At 67.5% G+C, this 21,188-nt stretch overlaps 1 protein-coding gene across 4 annotated transcripts in view; it reads left to right on the top strand.

The window, feature by feature from the left end:
* Window positions 1-14,216: 14,216 nt before the first annotated feature.
* Window positions 14,217-21,188, top strand: part of MEGF6 (multiple EGF like domains 6) — a 33,154-nt gene continuing 26,182 nt past the window's right edge. For all 4 annotated transcript variants that reach the window (XM_044236976.1, XM_044236977.1, XM_044236978.1 and 1 more), the window contains exons 1-2: window positions 14,217-14,400; window positions 19,627-19,749. In XM_044236976.1, the coding sequence (XP_044092911.1) occupies window positions 14,232-14,400; window positions 19,627-19,749 (292 nt within the window). In that variant the 5' untranslated portion in view covers window positions 14,217-14,231. The remainder of the gene's footprint in view (window positions 14,401-19,626; window positions 19,750-21,188) is intronic.

Here is a 21,188-nt window from a genome sequence, read left to right as displayed (position 1 = left end):
AGGCAGTGTTCTCTGTGGGTGGAAGGGTCTTCCCGGAGTGGAGAGAGCAGGGAACAGGACACTGTCCCCATCCTGCAGCCTGGCCTCCTGGTTCCCGTCTCTTCTGCCACTACCGGCAGCTTTGGGGAGGGTAGGGGTGCCCGGGGAGGGGCTTGGGGAGCAGGAGCGAGGGACAGCCAGCATTTCCGGGTCGGCGTCTGCATCACATGCCCACGGGAGCCTGGCTTGAGGGCCAGAGGCAGCATCCCTCCAGAAGATGGGGACAGTGACCCCAGCACTGGGAGGAAGCCCAGGACCCCTGGACGGAGGCCGGAGTCTGTGGGGGGCTGCCACGCCCGCCTGTGGGAGGGGGCTCTGCTGTGCCTCTCTAGTGAGAGGCCGGGGTCTGGGGGTTGCGTGGTTCGGAGTCATGCTCTCTGCCGGTGTCTGCATGGGCCCCGGCTCTGGGCTAGGGATTGTCTCCCAGCAGCTCAGAGCAGGGCTGGGACCTGGCCTATGACCTCCAGATTCTGCCTGGGCTCAGGCTACCCCTGAGACCTGCCTGTCGGAGGGGCCCGTGGGGGGCCTCTGGGCTGGAAGATGTAGCCCCAGACTGGCTTTGTGGGCGGGGAGGGCAGGGAGACCCCCCCCCCCCAGAGCAACGCTGGTCCACACCTCCCAGGCCAGAACCGAGTAGGGCCTGGGCTGCAGAAGGAGTGTGGGCTGCCGGCCGTCACCTGCTGGCACTCGGGCCCAGTGCACCCCATGCTGGGGTCGCTGGTGGATGGACGGGGCCCTTTACAAGGAGCCAACCGGTGAGGTTGTGAAGCATGCTGGCCTGGGCCCGCATTTCCTGGGATCTGCTTCCAGAAACCCTGTGCAGACCTGGAGCCCTGACAGAGGCCAGGCTGGGGCCCAGTGCCCGGGAGACGGCCTTCCAGCTCTGGGGCCACCTCAGGCCGCTCAGGGGCTCTAGGCCCTTGGCTGCCCGCCTCCCTGTGGCCCCATGGCCCCAGCCTGTGCCTGCCCGGTGAGCCAGCCCAGGCCTGGCTGCCGCATCAGGGAGAGGTCATCGCTGGCCTCATCCTGCCCCTGGCAGGGCTGCTGACCCCCCTGGGGTCCCCACAGAACCCACCACTACCCGCCAGCCCTATCCAAGGGTGCAGTGCAATTGTCAGACAATGGCTTCAAGCGGGGCAGTGACCCTCCCTGGCTTCTGTGCCGTCCCCTTCGTCTCCCCTGCTCTCCCCTTGCCCAGGATGCTGGGTCCCTTGCCTGTGTCCTCGAGCCCCAGCCAGGTGCACAGCAGGGACTTGGCAGAGGGGAGCCCGCCAACTCTGGCCCTGGTCAGGATCACGTCCTGTGCAGTCTGGGCCGCCGTGGCCTAAGGAGGGGCCTGGGGGAGGGGCAGCCCCCCACCCCCCACCCTCCTGCCTCTCTTGAGGAGTGTGATGTTCGTTCTGCCGTTGCCAAGGGTGTCCTGCGGCTCCCTGTGTGCTGGCCTGGGCCGGGCACAGAGACCCAAGACTACTGGGGTCCTGTCCCTGTGCTGCGGGGGGCGCAGTCCAGCCGTGGGCGGAGACAGGTGCCGAGCCCCCGCCTGACGCTGAGCCCCACGGGGCTTCCTGGGGGTCCTGGAGCCGAGGCATCCTGCCCGGGGCTCAGGGGCATGCGTGCCCAGGCCCCTGTCGGCCCTGTGTGCCAGCAGCTAGAAGGAGCTCCCCGGGTCGGCGGCCGGCCTGCCTGGCACACACCCTCCCTGTTCCCCACTGTGCAGCCGGAGGTCAGGACCGGCCGGAGCTTCCCCGCGCCCCTCCCACCTGGCGCAGTCCTCGTCTGCAGGCTGGCCGCTGTGCTGTCTCCCCAGTCCCACGCTGACTCCTGCCCCGGGCACCCCAGCTCTGACCCCTGGGCTGGGCCAACCTCTGTCTCATCCTGTGTCATTCTCTAGGAATTCCCAGAAAATTCCTGGCTTTAACCTCTGCAGGCCTGGGCGGACGGTTGCCTCCCGGCCCTCTGGAGGAGAGTTCCGGCCACAGCCCTGCCGGTGGGACTGTGGCCGGCTGTGACCTCAGTTGGACTTGGGGTCTTGTGGGGACACTCCCAGGCAGGGGCAGAGGTGATGAAGCCATCGGGGGAGGCTTGGCCTGGCTGGGAACGCCAGCACGGGGCTATCTGAGCTCTGAGGCTCTGGGAGAGCGGCTGCTCCCTGTGTGGCCAGGAAGGGCCGGGGCTTCCAGTAGCAGCAGCCTGTGCGCCGCGCTGGCCCCTGACCATTTGTGTCCTGTGGCACTTTGGGGTCTCTGCGTGGTCTGTGCCTGCCTCTGGGTCACATTCCCCACGACACCGGGGGAGCTCAGCCTTTGGCCTTGAGAGGTCAGGAGGAGAATAGGGCCCCTCTCAGACCTCGGGTAGGCAGCCGGGGGGACAGGGGTGCTGGGGGGCTGAGGAGACTGCTCCTCCACTGTTGCCCTATTCATGTCCCTCTCCCGTTGGCAGCTGTGACTCCATAAGGTCCTGGGACCAGGAGTGTGTGGGGCAGTGATGCGGGTCTGGGGGCAGCTGTGAGGGTCTTTTCCCGGCCTCAAAGCGGTGGGGGGGGGGCTTGATTCCCTGGGACACTGACTGCAGGACCAGAACACGAGCAGAGGCCGTTCTCGTGAGGACCCAGGAAAGCAGGTGTCGCTCCTGTCTGGGAGAGCAGGACCCCCTCCTGGGCCAAGCCGCTTCTGCATGGCCTTCCCGAAACCACCTGCCCCCAAATGCTGCAGGCAGGCTGCTTTTCCTGGGTGGGACCCAGGTGCGCCTGCCTCCCTGGCTGCGGGGCGGACATGTCGGGTGTCCCCCTCTCGTGGGGTCTGTCTGCAGGGGTGAGGTTTGCCCATCTCTGCTGGTCCGTGTCCTCTTAGGGCCTCTCAGGTCTGGGGCTTGGGGTGGGCCGTGGCTGGGGTCTCCCCGCCGCTCACCAGTGTCCTCCTCCACAGACGTGGATGAGTGCGCCGACGGGAACGGGGGCTGTGAGGACCAGTGCTCCAACACCGTGGGGGGCTTCTACTGCCGCTGCCCCCCTGGCCACCAGCTGCAGGGGGATGGCAGGACCTGCCAAGGTAGGTCCCGGGCCCAGCCCACCATCGCCCACGGCTGCCGTCCCCCGCCTGGCCGGGCCGGGCCTGGGGTCGCCTCCTCCTTGGTCCCCAGGGCCGCCCTGCTTGGGGCCCCCGTGATGGGGCCCTCTCTGCCCAGCCTCCTCGCCATGCCTTTAGGGCGTCCACGTGTCTCCGAAAGTGAGGCTTGGGGGACTCAGAGAACCTGTTGTGGGTGGAGGCCACCCTGGGGGCTGTGCTGGGGGAATATGCGGTGGGGAGGGTTGGCGTGGCCAGTGGGCCCGGGCACAAGTGGGGGCGGAAGGGTGGGCCGTGTCCCTGGGCGTGCGTGCGGCACTGGTGGGCACCGAGCCCTGACTCAGGCTTGCTGAGGCCTGGGCCGGCCCCGGGCAAACTGTCTCCCTCAGCCAGCAAGATCAAGAGCAGACAGGAGATTCCTCTGGGGGCGGAGAGGGAGAGGGATGATTAGGGGCGAGGCAGGCAGAGCTGGTACTAACGCTGGTACCCTTCACGCTCCTCTGTCGGCCGTTGCCCCCACCTGACTCCGACCCCAGGGCTGGCCCTGGCCGTATGGGCCCCTCTGAGTGCGAGCCCGTCGGCCGGCGACATCGGGCCCCTCGCCCCATGTTGGACTGATGTCCCCATCTCCGTGTCCCGGGAGAGCGCCGTCTCCTGCTGGGCCAGCCGGGGCGGCGGGGGGGGGCGTCCGTCAGAGGGCCAGGGTGGGTGTACAGCCTGCTGGGCTGGGGTCTGGGGGTGCGGGAGTCTGCCCTGCAGAGGGCCTCTGCACACATGGGGTGTCCCTGTGCGGATTCTCCTTTCCAGGGCTTCCACGGCCAGAAGGAGTCTGGAGGGAAGGGAACTAGCGCAGCAGGGACAGGGGTCCTATGACCGACGGAGGGCGGGCGGGAAGGACTCCCCCAAGTTCTGGCTTTGGCCTTGGTTTCCCTTTCTGAGAAGTGGGTCCCCTTGGGATGAGAGAACCCATGGGGTCTGTGCTCCCCCCAGGACGCACCGCATGCAGGGGAAGTTGGGGCAGGTGTCCCAAAAGCCAAGGTGTCCGGCAAGGTGTCTGGCAGGGTGTCTGGCAGCCCATTGACGCTGTAGAACCGCGGGGCTGGGGATTTGGTGCCAGTGAGGAGAGTCCCGGGGGTCTGGGGACTGTGTTTGAATGTTCCCACCTGGGAGCCTCTGGCCTTCCGAATGAGGCAGCTGGACGAGTCCCTCCTCTACGGACAGCCTCGTGCTCCCCTAAGCCGGGTGCAGGTGTTGGTGTAGTGCACGAACTGGGGGACCCAGAGCGGGCCATGTCCAGGGCAGTCCCATGAACCTCAGCCCCTTCCAGCCCCCCCGGCCTCCGCGGATCCCAAGGAAGCCCTAGTGCAGGACACACGCTTCTTCCCCTGGTTCCCCCGGGCTTCAGCCCAGGCACCCCTGGAGGATCCCGCTCCAAGCCCCTGCCTGCTGCTGGCCCGCCTGGCCCTTCTGGGCCTCGGCTCCTGCATCCGGGTCTCCAGCCCTGGGAAACCGGCTTGTATACAGTCTGAGATGGCCTCAAGGTCCTCGCCGTGAGGGGCTTTCTAGCCCAGGGGCCTCCCAGATAGGGGCTGGACCTTGGGTTTCCCATCCGAGATCTCCCTTCTGGTCCTCGGCCCCCAGAGCTGGGAGAGCAGCCCCAGCCCCTTGTCTGTGTCCGGGAGGCCCTGGAGAAGGTGTTGGGGCCGCTGCACAGCTGGGGTTTGCTGACCCGTGCTGCAGGCTCCCAGTGCTGACCTGGGGCCCCGGCGGCCGGGGCGGGTCCTGGAAGATAAATGTGCATTCCAGTCACCGGCCAGAGCCCTGCGCCAAGTCAGCACAGCACAGGGCCAGCCTCTCTGAGTTCCTTTAGGAAGCATTGGAATCCCTTAATCCACCAGGTCCCGAAGGGCAGGCTAGGCTCTGCCATCTGGCACAGCTGTCCAAGGGCAGCGCTGTGGACAGAATGACCAGGAGGGATGTTAGGCCAGGGGCACTGGCCTCAGACCCTGCACCCCGCAGGGCCGGCCCTTTCTTCCCTCCCCACCCCAGGCCGCTCCTTGGCCTCGGCCCCTGGGAGTTTGCAGACCCCTAGCCCTGCGTGTTTGGGATGGCTGGAGCCCCGAGTCACCGCAAGGCCGGCCGCCGAGAGCCAAGCGCCTGCTGTGTTTTCTCTGTCCCCCTGCCAGCCCAGCCCAGCCCCCCTGAAGCTGCAGCTCCCGCCAGCACACAGGACTGCTGGGGCGGCCAGCGGCGGTGAGCGAGCAGAGCCAGCAGGAAATCAAGATGTTACCTCCGAGGGGAGGACGGCTCTGCTCGCTCACACGTAGGGTGGTGCGCCCAAGGTGACCGCGGGGTGAGCCCAGAAACCGCTCCCGGTGATGAATGGACACTATAAAACCCTGAGTGCTGGCGCGGGAGCCTGGCTGGAGGGCGCCTTGGCCCTCGCACCAGGAGCATGGCCAGGCCCGTGTGCTTGTCATGTTCTGGGACACCGTCCTGGAGCAGGAGCCACGAGCTCTGGGAGGCGGGGGAGCCGGGCGCACGCGCGTCTCCTAGGCGAGGCTGCATGGCTCCTGCCGTCTCTGGCTTCCCCGGGTGCCGACTCGGCCTGTGTCTGCCTCCCCCCCCATCTGTGGGCGGGGGCTTTAGGGAGGCAGTGGGGCTTGGAGAGAAGGGCAGCCCCTCTCCCTGTAAAACTTGTGTCCTGGCAGCTCCAGGGGCTCTGGCCCTGCTCTCCATGTCAGCACCTCTGGGAAGGCCATCCCAGCGCTGGGCCCTGGCGTCCGCGAGGTCCCCATGAGCCTCAGCTTGGTACCTTGGGTGACTCTGAAACTCAGTCTCTTTATCCAGAACGTGGGACGAGAAAGACTCTTGCCTCTCCAGGAACCGCAGAGGAGCCGGGAAACCTCTCCAGGCCCCTGGCCCAGCGTCTGTGGGGGCGCGCAGCCCCAGGACAACTTTGGTGGGGAAGGGGGGTGACAGGGAGCAAAGGGCCATCCCACCCTGAGCTGGACCCGTCCTCCACCTGGCCTCGGGGCACTTGCTCGGTGAACAGGGTCCTCAGGAACCCGGCCCTGGGGTTGTGGAGACCACCCTGAGGCCAGGGTAGGGGGTCTCCGCACCTGCCCCAAGCCCCGCCCCACCCCACAGCGGGCTGGTTGGGTACGAGGTCGGGTGTGTCCCATCTGGGAGATGTGGCCAGCTCCATGCTAGGCCAGATGGTGTGGACTGAGGACCGCAGTGACATTGCTCCTGCTGGGGGGAGGGCTGCCGTTTGGAGAGAATGGGCTGTCTCCCGGGGGGGACGTGAAGCCCGCAGGCCCGCTTTCCCACGGTGAGCCACCCGCCGTTCCCACCGCTCTGACCCCCCTCCTCGCAGAGATAAGGGAGGCTCTGGGGAGGGGGCAGTGGGGCTGCGGGGGTGGGGGCTGTGCAGGGAGCAGGGGCTTCCTCCAGAGGAAGGCCTTCTCGGCCCAACACGAGAACAGCTGGCTCTTTTGTGGGGTGCTGGGTGGGCTCACCTCGGCTTCTTGGTTTCGTCTTAGGGCGGGGTGGCCGGGCAGGGCTGGGGTCTGCATGGGGGTGTCTGTGGGGACGCAGTGTCCCTGCGTCCCAGCCCCCGTGGGCCCAGCTCCGGTGTCTGCACTGAGCAGGTGGCTCTCAGGCCCCCCCGGCCGCCAGGGGACACCAAGGGGACCCGCTGCGAGGCACGTGTGCTCAGGGTAGTTTGGGCACGAAGCAGCTTCTCCGTGGCCTCGCCCACCCAGCCACCCACCTCGGCCGTGGCCACGGGCTCCAGGCCTGTCCCCTTCCTGGGAAGCCGCTGGGCAAGAGCTTCTCTCTCCCTCCCACCCTGCCTGGCCTGACTGCTGGCCTGGCCTCCACCGGCCTCCTGGAGACGGCTGCCTGCGTCGCACCATCCCGAGGGAGAGGCAGGAATGTGGGAAGTGACAGGCCTTGATTAGGAACCTCCAGGGCTCGGGCTCGGGGCCGGGAGGGCCGTGGGCGGACTGGAGCCAGCTGTGCTAGCCTGCGGCAACGCCCTGGGGGGGTGGCCAGGGGAGCTGCTGGGGACCCTCATCATGGCGCCTGGGGGGCACCGACTGCCCTTCCATAGACCTTCATGGGGGTGGGGGCTTTCTCTGACCCTGTCCTGGAGTCCTTGGTCCCTCCACCCACCCAAGAGAGTCTCAAGGGAGGTTCTTTGGTTTCCCAGGACAACCCTGCTCTCGCTAAACCCGGAGAAGGGGAAGGGTGGCGGGAGCCATCATGGCGACCGCAGGAAGGACGTCTTGTCTCGTCCAGCGCGCACTGCAGGCCGGGCCAGTTCCGCTGCTGGGGCTCAGGCTGCCCTGGGGCCCCACCTTATAAAAGGCAGTGGGGGCCTGGGGTCATGTCTGGGCTCACACTGCTGGGGGGGGCAGGGAGCAAAGCCCGGAGTGATGTCCCCTCCGGCTCGGGCCCCGGGTTGGGGTCCCCGTCCTATCCCCTCCGGCTCGGGCCCCGGGTGGGGGTCCCCGTCCTATCCCCTCCGGCTCGGGCCCCGGGTGGGGGTCCCTGTCCTATCCCCTCTGACTCGCCGGCTTCTCTGGAGCTGGGGGAGCCCCTTGCTTGTTCCCTGCCATCCAAGCTGGCAGGGCCTGGCACGTAGTGAGCGCCCGACAGGTGTCTGTGGAGTGACCGGCTTGTCTGGGTCCGGAGACCGGGACTGGAGAAGCCACCTGGCAGGCTCACTGCACACCTGCGGGCCTCAGAGCCCAGCCTGCACGCACTCAGGCCTTCTGGTCACAAAGCCCCTACCTTACTCCTGTCACGGCCTGGTCCCCTGGTGGCCTGTCCTCTGGACACAGCTGAGAACCGTGACCCTTCCAGGCAGGATGGGTGTCGGCAGCCGGAGGCCTCCGCCGTCAGGGGCACCGAGAGTAGAAGGCTTTTCTTCTGCGACGTCAGCTTTTCCTTCAGCTCGTGAGCACATGGGGCAAGTATGCCCTTGGGTGCGGCCAGCTGGGGAGAAATGAGCGTGGTGGCCACCATCGGCAGTCAGAACCCGCTGGTGACAGCCTGGCCGCGGGCCTGCCCATGCCCTGAGCCCGGGGGAGACCTCAGGTGAGCGGCCTGCTGAGCCCTGGTGCCCGAGGCCAGCGCTGGGCCCGGGGCTGGAGGCTGAGCGGCTGGGTGCAGGAGCTGGGAAGGCCGGTTCCAGTCCCTGAGCCCTGACCTGTCGCCGGCGTGGTCCTCACGCTCTGGGCTCGGCCAGGGCAGGCACACGCGTGCTCACGGATATCCTGCCCTGCTGCGGGGAGGGCACGGCACAGAGTCAGGCTGGAGCCTGTCCCTGTCCCGGAAGCTTCCGCCACTGAGCTGGGGGCCTGCTGTGGGGGGGCGACCACTTCCACCCGGAGTTGCTGGTCCGGGGTCTTGGCCTGGTTGCGGGTGGCAGTACATGAAGCTCACGGGGTCAAGCCTGGGGAGGGAGGCACGTGGCCCTCCCAGCCTGGCCGCTGGGAAGGGTGGCGAGGCCACACCCTCCACTTCTCTCATCTCTTGCCCCGTCGGGTTGGGTCCCTTCCCTGTGAGTTTCTGCTCATCCTGAAGGCCCCCTCCCCCGCCGCGTGTCCAGCCTCCTGATTGGATTCTCCTGCCTGTGGCTCTGTCTCTCCCTGTGGAATGACGGTCGCACCTTCCCCGCCCTTGCTGGCTCTTCTCCAGGCCGCTGTGGGAGGCAGGTCTGGGCTGAGCCTCCATTCCCATCGGGCCCTGCTGCTCTGGACCCTGCTGGGCTTCTGACCCCACCCTGGCCTCAGCCGGACCCCAGAACCCCACTGACAAGCCCTCCTCGCTCCCTGCTCTGCCCCGAGCCTCTCTGGGGATGGGCAGCTGTACCAGAGCGCAGACGGCCAGACCCCAGGACTAGCGCATCTTCCATGATCAGACCGCAGGGAGGAGGAGTGGGTGCTGGAACCGGGGCCTGGGGCTGGCCGGGTCAGAGCTGGGGGCGGTCCTCTGGGCTCACTTGTCCCTCTGTATTTCAGGTGGACAGTGTCCGCCCTGGGCTCAGCCTGTGCACTCGGTGGCCTTGAGTACTTGCGGGGTGGCCTGGGGGCTCAGAGGTGGGAGGGGCTGATGGCCAGCCCTGCCAGCTCCCAACTTGGGTACCTGCGCGGGAGCATACAGGCTGCTGGCCCGGGACACTGGCAGAGCTGACCGCCAGTCCCGCGCCCACAGCGTCGTGCACTCAGGTGTGGCCTTCGGGTGGGGGATGCGCAGCAGGAGGCGTGACTGCCGGGGCCCAGCCGTCTGCGCGGGCTGTCGGGTGCTGGCCTGGCCGTGCACTCGGCTGTCCATGGACTGCTTGATTCTGGCCATCTGTCTGGGTTCCTGCTGTGGACCAGAGCCAGGCCCAGGGCTTCGGCCAGGGTCCCTGCCCAGCATCCTTACCTGCCTCTGAGTCCTCAGCCTTGCACCTGCCCTGATGTCCTTCGATGGGCTGGCGAGCACGCATGTGCCCTTCCCTGCTGCTGGCCACAGGCTGGCTGGCCACCTTCTCCAGGAAAGCTCCCCATCAGTCAGTTTTGCCATCTCCTCTCGCCCGAGTGCAGGTGAGCTCCAGGGCCATCTGGGCAGCTCAGCGTCCTCCGTGAGAGCCAGGCCTTGGCGGCTGTGGCCCAGGTGAGGCTGTCCGCATCCCGGACTCAGGCACTCCCAGGGCTGGACCTGGCCTCCCCATGGCCTTTGCACGGCGGCCGGGGAGCAAGACCAGCAGCCGGCTGCCACAGACAGGGCCTCGTCACGCGCACACACGTGTGCCCACGTGGGTGGGAGGCCTCAGGCGCCGCTCCGGGCCAGCTCTCTGGGGTGCCTCCCAGGCCAGACTCGGCCCTGGGCTCTCTGCTGTGGTGCCAGCGTCTGATGCCCCACGAGCCGGCTGGTCCCCGGAGGAGAGCGTGTGGGCTGGAGGCTGCCCCACCTTGGGCTCTCGGCGGGGGGGCATGTGTGAAAGAAGAGGGGCACCCCCATTTCCGCCTGGCGCCAGCCAGGGACAGCTGCCGTCGGGACTGGCCGCTGGGCTCTCGGAGACAGCCCTGGTTTTAATTTTCCTTCCCTCTACTTGGGTGAGGAATCCAGCCGAGTAATGGGTTTACCATGAGGCTGGCGCGGGGACCGGCCAGCTCGGGCTCCTGAAATCAACTCAGGCAGCAGCCGGCGGGGGAAGGCGTGGGGGAGGGACGGGGGTCTGGCGTCCCACGTGCAGGCAGGCTGGACCGCGTGTGGCCCCAGACCAGAAACTGACCTCCGGACCTCGGGGTGGAAAGAACCAGGCAGGCGTGGGTCACCTGAGGGCCCAGAGGAGGCCGGGGGGACTACTGAGACCCCCCCTAAGGCCAATGAAGAGGGGCCCGAGACAGAAGCCTCCTCCAGCCCCTCCCTGGCCCTTCTTTCCTGCTGCTGGGGGTCCTGTCTGGGGCTCTCCGGTCGCTGGCCTGTCCTGTTACAGTCCCTGTGCCCACTGGGACGCTTGCTTGTCAATGCTCGCCCCGGGAGGGACACAGGACCTGCCTGACTTCAGCAGGGGCCGGGAGGGGAGAGTGAGTTGAGGTGCTGACAGAGCCTGAGCCCGGGCCCCGAGCGTCCTGGGGCGGCCTGTCCTTGCCCCCCTTTCCTGTGAGTGGGGTCCAGTCCCCGCCCCCACCCCCACCCAGCACCGGGGCTGCCTGTGGGTGCCCCGTGTCTGCTCCTCCAGTCAGGAACCTGCTGTGCCCGTGGACCTGCATCCTCAAGTCTGGGCACCCAGGGATCCTGGGCAGTGACTTCTGGGGGTTTCTCCGGTGCCTCTCCTCTCTCGCGCCCCTTTCCCTGCAGAGGGTTTAGCCCCTCCTGAGACTCCGGGACCGGGGAGCGCCCAGCCCCCAGAAGACCGGGAGGGTCCAGACCCACGGTTTCCCCCTCAGGGACCAGACAGGGGGCCCGATGCTTTGGCCTCCTCGGGTGCTGCTGGAGGGCCTGCCCGCTGCATGTCCAGACCCCCTGGGACAGACACGGCACAAGTGAGGGAGGCTCCGCAGTGCTCTGCTTCCTGCCCCCCCCCACCTCCGTCCCCGACCCAGGAACATGTCCCTTCTGCCCTGGAGCCCCATGTCAGGGGCCTGTGACGGGATGGACCCAACCCTTGGGTAAGTGGGGTGTTTGTGGGGTGGCCCGGGGCCCTCACCCCAGCCTGGGTCCTGGCGAAGGAGCCCAGTGGCCGCCCAGCTTGGAGAGGAAAGCTGGAGCCGGCCTGCGGGGTGGGGGGACCCGCTCCTTCTGCTGACACAGACATTCCGAGGGGCAGAGACGCCCAGCCCGCATTTCCGCATCGAGAAAGCATTTCCCAAACAGCTTCCAGACCCCACAGCCTCGGGCCTGGATGCGCTTGGCGGCACCGCAGCGGGGGAGGGCGCAGTGGGGCGGCCGTGGGCACCATCTGCACGGCTGATGGCATCCCGCGCTTGGCGGGCTGCTCCCCGCGTGGCCGGGCCCGAGTCCTCCTGCCGGGCCTCGTGGGGGCTGGAGTCCCAGAGCCCTCCGCGGCCCCGCAGTCCTTCCGGGTGCGCTGCTGGAGCGCATCTCATACCTCGCGTTGTCCCGGGCTGCTGCTTCCCAGACTGCTCTCTGCCCTTGCCAGCCCCCGCCCCCGCGCAGGCTGGAATGTATAGCCGTCCGCATGCCAGGGTGGAGGCCGCCCCTCGGTGGGACGAGAGGGCCTGAGCGGTGCTTCCCCGTCAGCTGATCGGGATGCGCAGGCGGCAGTGGGAGCCCCAGGGACATGGCTTTGTGGGATAGGGACTGTCCTGAGGTCCCTTGGCTCATCTCAAGCTGGTGTGGCCAGGCTCCAGGATGCCTTCTGGGCTGTGACTTCATCCACCAGGGAGCAGGGAGGCTGGGTCCCAGGACGCTACCCCTAGGACCCTCGGCTCTAGACGCTGCCGTGGGTCTTGCTGCTTGGCCTAGGGGCAGGGATCCGGTGTGCAGACCCGGCCAGGCGCTTGGGCTGATTCTTATGGACTCTCAGTGCCGCGTTTTCTGCATCCGCTTTCCCCCTCCTCTCGCACGGCAACCTGGGACGGTCTTCCCTTGTTACAGACGGGGAGACGAGCACAGAGGGGTTTGTCCCCTTGGTAGCAAGCTGGGGGCTGGGCACGGGGAGACCAGCACCGCCCCACAGGGAGCCATGTGTGTAGTCTTAAGTTCTCCCGAAGCAACACTACAAAAACTAAGAAATCAGGGACATTGATAGTAATGATCTATTTTACTTAATGCCACATATCCAAGTAAAACCACTTACACGTGAAATTCATATAAAAAGGACTAAGGCGATTCCTCCCTTCTGTTTTGTACCAAGAAGCTGGCGTGTTCTACAAGGACGAGGGGCAGCCCCCGTGCTCAGTGGCCATGGGGGCTTGTGGCCCTGCCCTGGGACACAGGACAAGGCAGACCCCTTTGCCAGGGTGGGCAGGACTTGCGGGGCTACACGAGGAGACCAAGGCCGGTGCCCCCCGCTTCCTGTCTGGCTCTTCCTCCTCCCACGGTCCTGGTCCTGAGAGACCTCAGGGTGGGGGCTGCCTAGGACTTAGGGACCCCTCGTGGGCGTCCCTAAGAAGGGCGCTCTTCTGGGCTGTACCTGGGAGTACCCCAGGCCCTGCTGCCTAGCGGTGAGGGGGACCTCAGAGTCAGAGCTCCCGATGGTGTCCCTCTGCCCTTCCCTGGGACACAGAGCTTGTCTCCACGGCCTCCTGACCCCTGCCTCCTGACTGGTGGCCGTGGATGAGGGGACCCTTGGCTTCCCGTGATCACTGGTTTGTGAGCTGTTGGGAAATGAGATTTACACCCCAGCGACAAAGTGCCGCCCCGTGCGGAAGGCGCCGCACGGCGATCCGACGGCGTGCCCATCCGGGAGACTTACGGGAGCTCCCAGGGTGAGACCTCCGAGTTCAAGGGCTGGTGGGCCGTTCCGACGGCGGACAGGAGAGAGGCTCACCCAGGAGGCGCCGGCAGACAGGCAGGCAGGCCCTAGACAGGCCCTAGGCAGGCCCGTTTCTGCCCTGCCGGGCGCCTGGCAGGCAGGGAGCCAGTGGGATGGGCCGGCCTCTGGACCGGGGGCAGGACTGGGTGAGGCGAGGTGATGCCTCTCTCCCTGGACCTGGCCCATAGGTGGGCTGCGCAGAGTGCCGGACCGCAGGGCCTTGGCCCAGTCCTTGGCCAGGAGGTGGCGGGCTGTCCTACGCAGGGTCTCCGGGTGAGACCTCAGGGGCCGGCAGGGGTTGAGGGTCAGATGCTCATGAGGCCCGTATGCCTAGGTTCTTAGGAGGCTGCCTGCTGGGGACTAAGCTCGAGCCTCAGGTTGTGCCCTCGAGCGAAGGCCCTGGGGGTTGGATGTGCCTTCGAGGCTCATGTAGCAGGACACCTAGGGCTCGCTGCCCTTGATAGGGTGTCCATTTTCCCTCTGACCCTCCCCCACCTGCTGCAGGGGTATAGGGACTCCCTCTGGGTGTCAGCCCCCGGCCAGAGGAGGACCCGACGACGGTGCAGGGAGCTGGCGGGCTGGGGGCTGCAGACCTCTTCCCCAGGTGCCTGGCTCCCACCCACCTCACACTTGGCAGACCCCGGCCCACCTAACTGTCCCTCCGAAACCCCCAGTGGCATTTCCAGGGTGGCCTTCTTTTCTGCCTGGGTGTCTTCCCTGTAGGTGTGGGAACGCATGTGTCCGTGGGCACGCATGTGCTCGCACACGTCTGTGCGGGGGGGGGGGCTGTGTGTGTCACGTGCGCATCTGCACACGTGGGTCTGTTTGTGCACGTGTTCCCGCGGGTCCGCCGGAGGGTGCCTGTGTGCCTGCGCGGGGCTCCGCGTCCGGGTTCGAGAGCGCGCGCCGGAATGCACGGGGCGAGGGGCGGTGCGCGGGGGCGGAGGAGGGGGGGCCGGCGTGGCCCGCGGGGGCGGGGCGGGGCGGGGCGGGGGCGGCCCCAGCGCCTGGAGGATCTGGCCTTCACCTGCGGGGGGCGGAGGGAAAGCCGAGAACAAAAAGGCGCGGGGCGGGGCGCCGGGTTCAGAGCGCGCGGGGCGGCTGGGGTGCGCGCAGCTCGCCGGCCGGCCATGCGGGCGTCCCCGGGCCGCGGGGCCCTGACGGCGCTCTGGTGCCTCGGGCTGCTGGGGGGCCTGGCGCGCGTCGCGGGCACGCACTACCGCTACCTCTGGAGGGGCTGCTGGCCGTGCCACCTGGGCCAGGCCGGCTACTCCGTGAGCGCCGGGGACCGGAGGCCAGGTGGGCGCCGGGCGGACTCTGCGCGGGGTGGGGGCGCCGGGCTCCGCCGCGGGCCCCCTCTGCACCTCTTTCTGAAGCCGGCGCGGAGGCTGAGAACGCGGAGGCTGCAGGGAGCGGGGCGGGGGCAGTGCCGCTGGCGGCCGCTTCCTCTGGGACGGGGCCCTTCCTCCCTGAGTCATCGGACCTTCCGTGCCCCCCTGACCTGGCTGCGGGTCTGCTGACAGCCAAACGGTCTCTTGACCGGAGGGAAGAGAAGCAGCCCCTTACATTTGCCTGTGGCATGGGGTGGGGGGACTCCCCTGCCCCCCCCCCCCGCCCCGGCACTGGCAGCTCTGGGTTTGGGGGGTCAAGAAAGAAGACAGTTTCAAAGGAGAGCCGTGGGGTCCCTAAGCAAAGTCTGCCCTTCCAGGGTCCCTAGAGCCCCTTGGCGGTCGTGTACCGTGGTGGCAAGTGCCATCCTTCCCATTTCCTTTCCCAAGCCTGGGGTGTGTGGCCACGCCGGTGAGCTGCACAGGGAGCCCCGAGACCCCAGCAGCTCATGGACAGCGGATACTCCCTTGCCCGGGTCTGTCCTGCCTCTCCCTGCCCTTCAGATCTGGTGCCCGCCTGGGCCGGCCTCCCCTCAGGAGCGCCTCAGAGGTTGGGGCCCTCATCCTCGGACCGGGAGGTGGGCCCTCCCCTCCCCTCCAGACCAGCCCTGGCCCCTGAGTGTGGCTCAGTGCAGGGCACCTGGTCTTCTTGGCGGCACTGGCCCTGCTCCGCTGTCCTCTGGGCCATGTCAGCTGGGTGTCAGGCTGGGTCCCCACGGGGTGGGCAGCCCTCCTCCCACTCGGTGGCTCAGCCACAGCCAGGCCGGTGCTGTCACCCTCCTGCTGGTGACCGTAAGCGGGCCGTGTAGCCTCCAGAGGGAGGCTGTGTGGGGCTGGGCTTTGGGGAGCTCCCGCCCAGCTCGGGTCCGCGCGGCCTTGTGGAGAGGAGAGGAGGGCCCGGGGATGATAGGGTGATATCTCTGGGCTTGAGGACCCTGGGGCATGTGTGGGGGCAAGCAGGATTCTGAACTTGATAACCACGTGCGTGGCCTTCCTGGCGGTGTCCCAGAGGGCCCAGGTTTCCCGGGGAAGCATGGGTGAGGCTTTGGAGGAAGGGGCTGACGGGGCAGAGCACCTGTCTGCAGGGCGCTGTCTGCTCCACCGGCCTGAGCCCCTGGCCCGGGATGGGGGCGCCTCTGTGGGCTCCCCGCGGCATCGAGACCGGCTGCCCAAGGACGACCGGGGAGTCAGCCTGGTGTCGGCCCGGCGATGTGTCCCCCTGTGCCAGGGTGGGAGGCAGATTCCGTCAGCAGGCCACCGAAGCTCCAGCCACACAGCTCAGCCTGGGGAGGCACCAGCTGCTCCCCGGGCCCCCGGCTGCTCCCTGTGCGGGCGTGAGCTGCCCCGGACGCGTGGCGGCTGGGCCTCAGGCTGCACAGGGCTGGGGGTTGTGCTCCAGGCTCTGGTCCCGGGTTCCATCGGCTCAGCCTGGGAGGCTCAGGGCCTTCAAGCTCTCTTTCAGAAACCCCTGGGGTCGGGGACACCCAGGCCCCCCTCTGTGCTGTCTGCAAGAGGGATATCTTCTCTGTAGTTCCTGAGGTGTCAGTGCCCAGTTTGGGGTGACTCAGGGCCCGGGTCCCGTGTCAGGAAGCACCGTGTGAGGGCCAGTGTCAGCTGGAGAGAGCAGGCCCGCGGGACAGGCCCTGGGGAGGGCATCTGGCTCCCAGAGAGCACAGCGGACCTCACTGGGGGGCGGGGGGCAGGAGGCCGGGCTGGACAGAGGCCCCGTATCTCCCCATCGTCCTGTCCCCACCTTTAAGGGCCTCGTGATGACTGTGGGCCACCTGCAAAGTCCCTTGAGCTGGCAAGCCTCCAGGAGTCAGACTGCGGACCCTTCTGGGGGCCGTTACTCGGCTGGTCCCGCTGTCCTTAAAGACACCGAGCCTGTGGCTCTCAGTCCCAGCCACGGCCGCAGGTCAGCATCTGCCGGTGGCTGGAGTTGGCGGAGGACAGCGGCCCCCACGTGGCCGCCTCGGGAGCCGGCAGGCACGGTGAGGGACGCGGGTCCTGCATCGCTTCCTGAGAGTCGGTCTCCTCCACGAAGGGGCCCCGGCGGGAGGTCAGGTGGCCGCGTGCCCTGCTGCCCTTCTGCAGGCCTCCCTTGCCCAGAGGGCTGAAGGGGGAGGCCTCAGGCTCTTCAGCTTTGAGCTGCCTGCTGCGTCCCAATGCCCGCGCGGCTGACAGTGCCCGGGGGCCCTGGAAGTGGTGTCTGAGCATCATTGCGCTTGCCGGGCCACGGCTCACAGACGCTGTCCCCGCCGGGGCCGGGTCGCCGATCACCAGGGAGGGCAGGTCCAGGGGCCACTGGAGAGCTTGGGGCTGCCGTCCGCGTGCCAGCCCCTCCCACCGGGGCCGCCGTGGGAGATGGCTTGCAGACGTGGCCCTGTGCGTCTTAGCAAGGAGCCGGCTTTCTGTCCGCTGGTGTGGACACTTGAGTCTGAATGTTCCTGTGCGGGCAGCGGGGGGCCCTGAAGAACAGTGGTCACGTGAGTGGGGGTGGGAGCCAGGCCGGAGGCCCCGGCCGTCAGGGCGGCCCAGCTGCAGGGACCCTGCTGGCCGACGGCGGCCTCCTGCCTGTGCCTCCCCGAGAGCTTTGTCCGAGACTGTCCATTTGCTGTCCTTGTGGCCCAAACGGCTGGTTGACGTTGTCCTGGGCTCCCCGCGTGTCCCAGACGGCTTGCTCAGACCTGCTCAGAGCTGCTGGAGGATGTGGCCGCCCAGCCAAGTGTCCGAGCAGCCTCTCCCCCAGCTGGGGTCTGGAGCGAGCCGAGCGGGATTATGAGCTGCCGGCCAAGAGCAGGGTTCCCGGAAGCCAGTGTCCCTGCCGGCCAGCGTCCCTGCCCACCTGCGTCCCTGCCCGCCTGCGTCCCTGCCCACCAGCGTCCCTGCCCGACTGCACTTCCAGCCCCAGGGTCACATCAGGAGCACAGCAGCCACTGGAATGACGCCCTGGCAGGGTTGGTCTGGACACTGAGGCTGCCGTCCACCCGCCACCCCACAGACAACACATGCCTGGCATGTCTTCCCTGAAGTTTCGCTAAGCACCTACTATGTGCCTGGGGCCACATCCCCCACGGTCGCATCTTTACCTCCTCTCTGAGCCCCCGTGGGGGGTTGCCCGCACCTCCCTTCCAACCACTTGCCACCCGGCTGACTCTCCCATAAGAGGGCCCTGGGTCCCTCTGTCCCCCACCCTCCTGGGGAATCTGCTGGGGCCCTTTGACCTCTGTCTTTAGGCTTCTTCCCGAGAGCCACCCGTGTCCATCCTGAGAAAGCTCTGGGCTGCCGTGGGCAGAAGAGAGCCTCCCCGTGTCTTTGGGCCTCTCCCCAAGGCGCTTGGCACGGCCCTGGGGGTCTCCTCGGACTGACCCCGCCTGTGTGCGCAGCAGAGGCCCTGGCCTCCTGGAGTTGGTTTGCTGTCATTTCTGGGACTCCAGGTCTGTTCTCTGCACGTGGGCCGGTGGCACGGCTCCCGTGTGTGTGGGAAGCACAAGCTGGCGGGTGGGCACGGGGAATGGCCAGGGGGAGCCTCGCCCTGTACCCCCCTTTTGGCCCCCTTCACAGGCGGCCTCAGATGGCTGGCATTTTAGGAGAAGGGAAGCTGAGCATTTTCCCGGGAGGACACCAGAGGCTGGAGTGGTGCCTTGTCGATGCTGGAGTGGAGCGTCTGTGTGTCTGTCTCCCTGCTTTTGTGGTTGGGAAGGCTGGCGTCTGAGAAATGCGGACTGGCTGAGGCCCGGCATGGGCTTCCGGCCCTGTGCCTGGTGTGCCGGGGGCCCCGGTGTCTGCAGCAGCCCCCCCCTCGGTCTCCGGGTCAGCAGCCCCCTCCCTCGGTCTCCGGGTCTCCCACGCAGTTGTGTCCCTCCTGGCGTTAGCTGCGCACACGGGTGTCTCAGCAGCCTGTTCTGACCACTTCCGTCGCTGCCCAGCCTCTCCGGGGGCCCGGGTTGGTGGATGGAATTCTGGAGGGAGGGATGAGAGGTAAGGGCAGCTCCCAATTTCCCTGTGTCTTTGCGTTCCTGCAGGAGGAGATGACCCTCCTGGGGTGCAGGCCCGCAGGCCCCTGGCTCTGGGAAGGGTCTTTCTGCTTCTCTAGTTTTTGGCTGGGCTCCTGGGGTGGCCCCATTGGGCTGGCCTCATCCACTCCTGGTTTGCACTTTCTCCGTGGCCTGGGGCGCTGTGGGCATGGGTGCTGCTCTGCTGGCTGGTGGTCTCGGATGGAAGGTGTTCTCGCAGCGGCGTCTGGGACCTCCACGACGTCCTGTCCTGGGGATGTTGCCGGTGGTCTCCCGTCCCCCGGCATGGGGAGGCCCCCGGGAGACCCGGGCAGATATCACCCACGTTAGTTTCCTGGGACCAAAACAAATACAACAGTAGATGTTGATCCTCTGACTGTTTTGGAGGCTGGAAGTTCAACATCAAGGTGCCGGCTGCTCCCTCCGAAACCCCCAGGGGAGACCCTTCCTTCTCTCATGCTTCCAGCCTCTTGTGGCCCCACCTGGTTCCTAGGCTGTGGCCACCTCATCCCAACCTCTGCCTCCCCGCGTGTCTCCTGTGAGGACCCTGGTTGCTGGATGTACCCCCCCCATCCAGCGTGGGTAACTAATTGCATCTGCCTCTGAAGGTCACGTTCTGAGGCTCTGCGTGGATGTGAATTTGGGGGGATGCTGTTAAGCCTCCTCTCCCCTAGCCAGAGCCTGAACAAAGGCATCTCGTGCATTACTGGCTTTTCCTTTTGGGCTCACGGGTCCCAGAGAAGCAGCTGGCCCTGTCCTGAGAGTATTTCTGGTCCGGACCTTCGGGGTAGAGGACGAGCTCCAGGTTCGGTCTCAAAAGGCCCGAGAAGCCGGGAGTCCCCACCCCCAGCCCAGGGCCCTCTGCAGCCGCCGCCTTGTCCAGACCACGGCTCCCTGTGTTGTGTCTGACCCCCAGGGCTCCCCACGTTCTGGCCACCCCGAGGTGGCGGCTCTTCCCCCCAAGCGGGCTGGCCGGGTGTGAGGGAGGGGCCCTGCCTTCTCCCCACTCTGCTCCGGCAAGCGTGGGCTCGGAGCGCGGGCACCTGAGCGGGGTTCCACTGTGAGGGCGCCTGGACCGGGGTCCCTGGGGCGGCTGACCCCCGGCCCGTGTCCCTGTGCAGACGTGGATGAGTGCCTAGTGCACAACGGTGGCTGTCAGCACAGATGCGTGAACACACCAGGCTCTTACCTCTGCGAGTGCAAGCCCGGGTTCCGGCTCCACGCGGACGGCAGGACCTGCTTGGGTAAGTGTCCAGCTGACCCCCACCCCGGGCTCTGTGCCACCTCCCCGCCTGGGTTCCTGGCCTCAGTGGTGCCCCCACCCTCCTGGCTGGGCCCACCGGGGTGGGGCTGGGGTCCCCATCCTCCTGGACCTGCTCAGGGGCTTGTCCTGCTGCGTGTGTGCTGCCCCTCAGGGCTTTGGCTGGCCTGTCGCGGGACACTGCGCCCTCCTGAGTCCCCAGGGCCTGGCTCCCCCATGCCGAGGCCAGACCCTGTGACCCTGGGGTGCGGAGGCCAAGTTCCTGGGGTTCCTCTCTCGACTTGGGGAGGAGCCCTTGGGCCAGCACTCTCTGGAGGACCCTCTCAGCCGAAGCTGTGGTGCTGGGTCAGCAGGGGCCCAGGGCCTGGGGACCAAACCTGGGGGCGACTTGGTTGCTGGCTTGGTGGGGGTGGCTGGTAAGGGCAGGGACAGGGCCAGCATGAGGCCACTCTTGGCCTGCAGAGCTGGGGTTCCTGGGCCCTGGTCCCCCCACCCTGGCCTTGGGAAGCTTAGGGGGTTGGGCTGTGGCAGGTCGGGAAGAGAGAGCTGAGAAGCAGGACCCCGACCCTCAGTTCCTCTGCAGGGCCTTTGTCTTTGGGGAGTAGACTTGTTGGAGGGGCCCTGGCCACAGCGTGCTGTCCCTGCAAGCATGGAGGGCTACCGGGGTGAGGGGGGTGGTGCCGGGTGCCCGCTGAGGTGGAGGATGGAGGGGCTGCGGGCCGGGGTCTGGTGTTGAGCCCTCCGCTCGCTGCCCTCCCGCCTGATCCCTCTCCTGCCTGGCTCTGGACACAGGGGCCCAGGGCCCGGGGCTGCTGTGACTGCAAGGCCATGTGATGGTCATTCTCGGGGGGCTGGTGCGGGACACCCCTCACTTCCACCCTGGAGATGCGGAGTGGGCCTGGCAGGCTGCAAGCGGCCTCATCCCTGCACGCTGTGCTGCAATGTGGCAGGGCGGCCCGCCAGCCCCGGGGGGCCCTCCGGGCACACACACTCTCACATGTCCGGGCGCCGCTCGGGGTGGGAGGCAGCTGCTCCGCCGTTTCTCCGGGGCGGGAAGTGGAAACAGATGTGGGAAGTGTTGTAATGTGCTTCCAGACAGACCCAGTGGGGGTTGCTGCCCCCAGCTGGGGGTTAGGGGAGGGGACTTCTGGGAGCCTGCTGGTTCCCCCAGGCCCCTGGAGATCCCGGAGAAGGGTGTCCCTGGGGCCCGGGCCATGGTGGGCTGGGCTCGGCCTGGGGGGTGCCCACGGTCCCCTCCCTGCTAGGGGCTCCCCTGTGAGGGGCCTGGGGCTGGGACACCCCGCACGTCTCTCTGGTCTCCCCACCTGCTGGTGACGCCTTCCCTGAGGTGCCTGACGGCAGGAATGCCTGCTGGTGTTGGGTGAATAGCAGGCAAGGGCAGGGGTGCCTTCCGGGCCATGG

Source organism: Neovison vison, chromosome 2 (assembly GCF_020171115.1).
Source record: "Neovison vison isolate M4711 chromosome 2, ASM_NN_V1, whole genome shotgun sequence".
NCBI lineage: Eukaryota > Metazoa > Chordata > Mammalia > Carnivora > Mustelidae > Neogale > Neogale vison.
This window is presented reverse-complemented; position numbering and strand designations above follow the sequence as displayed.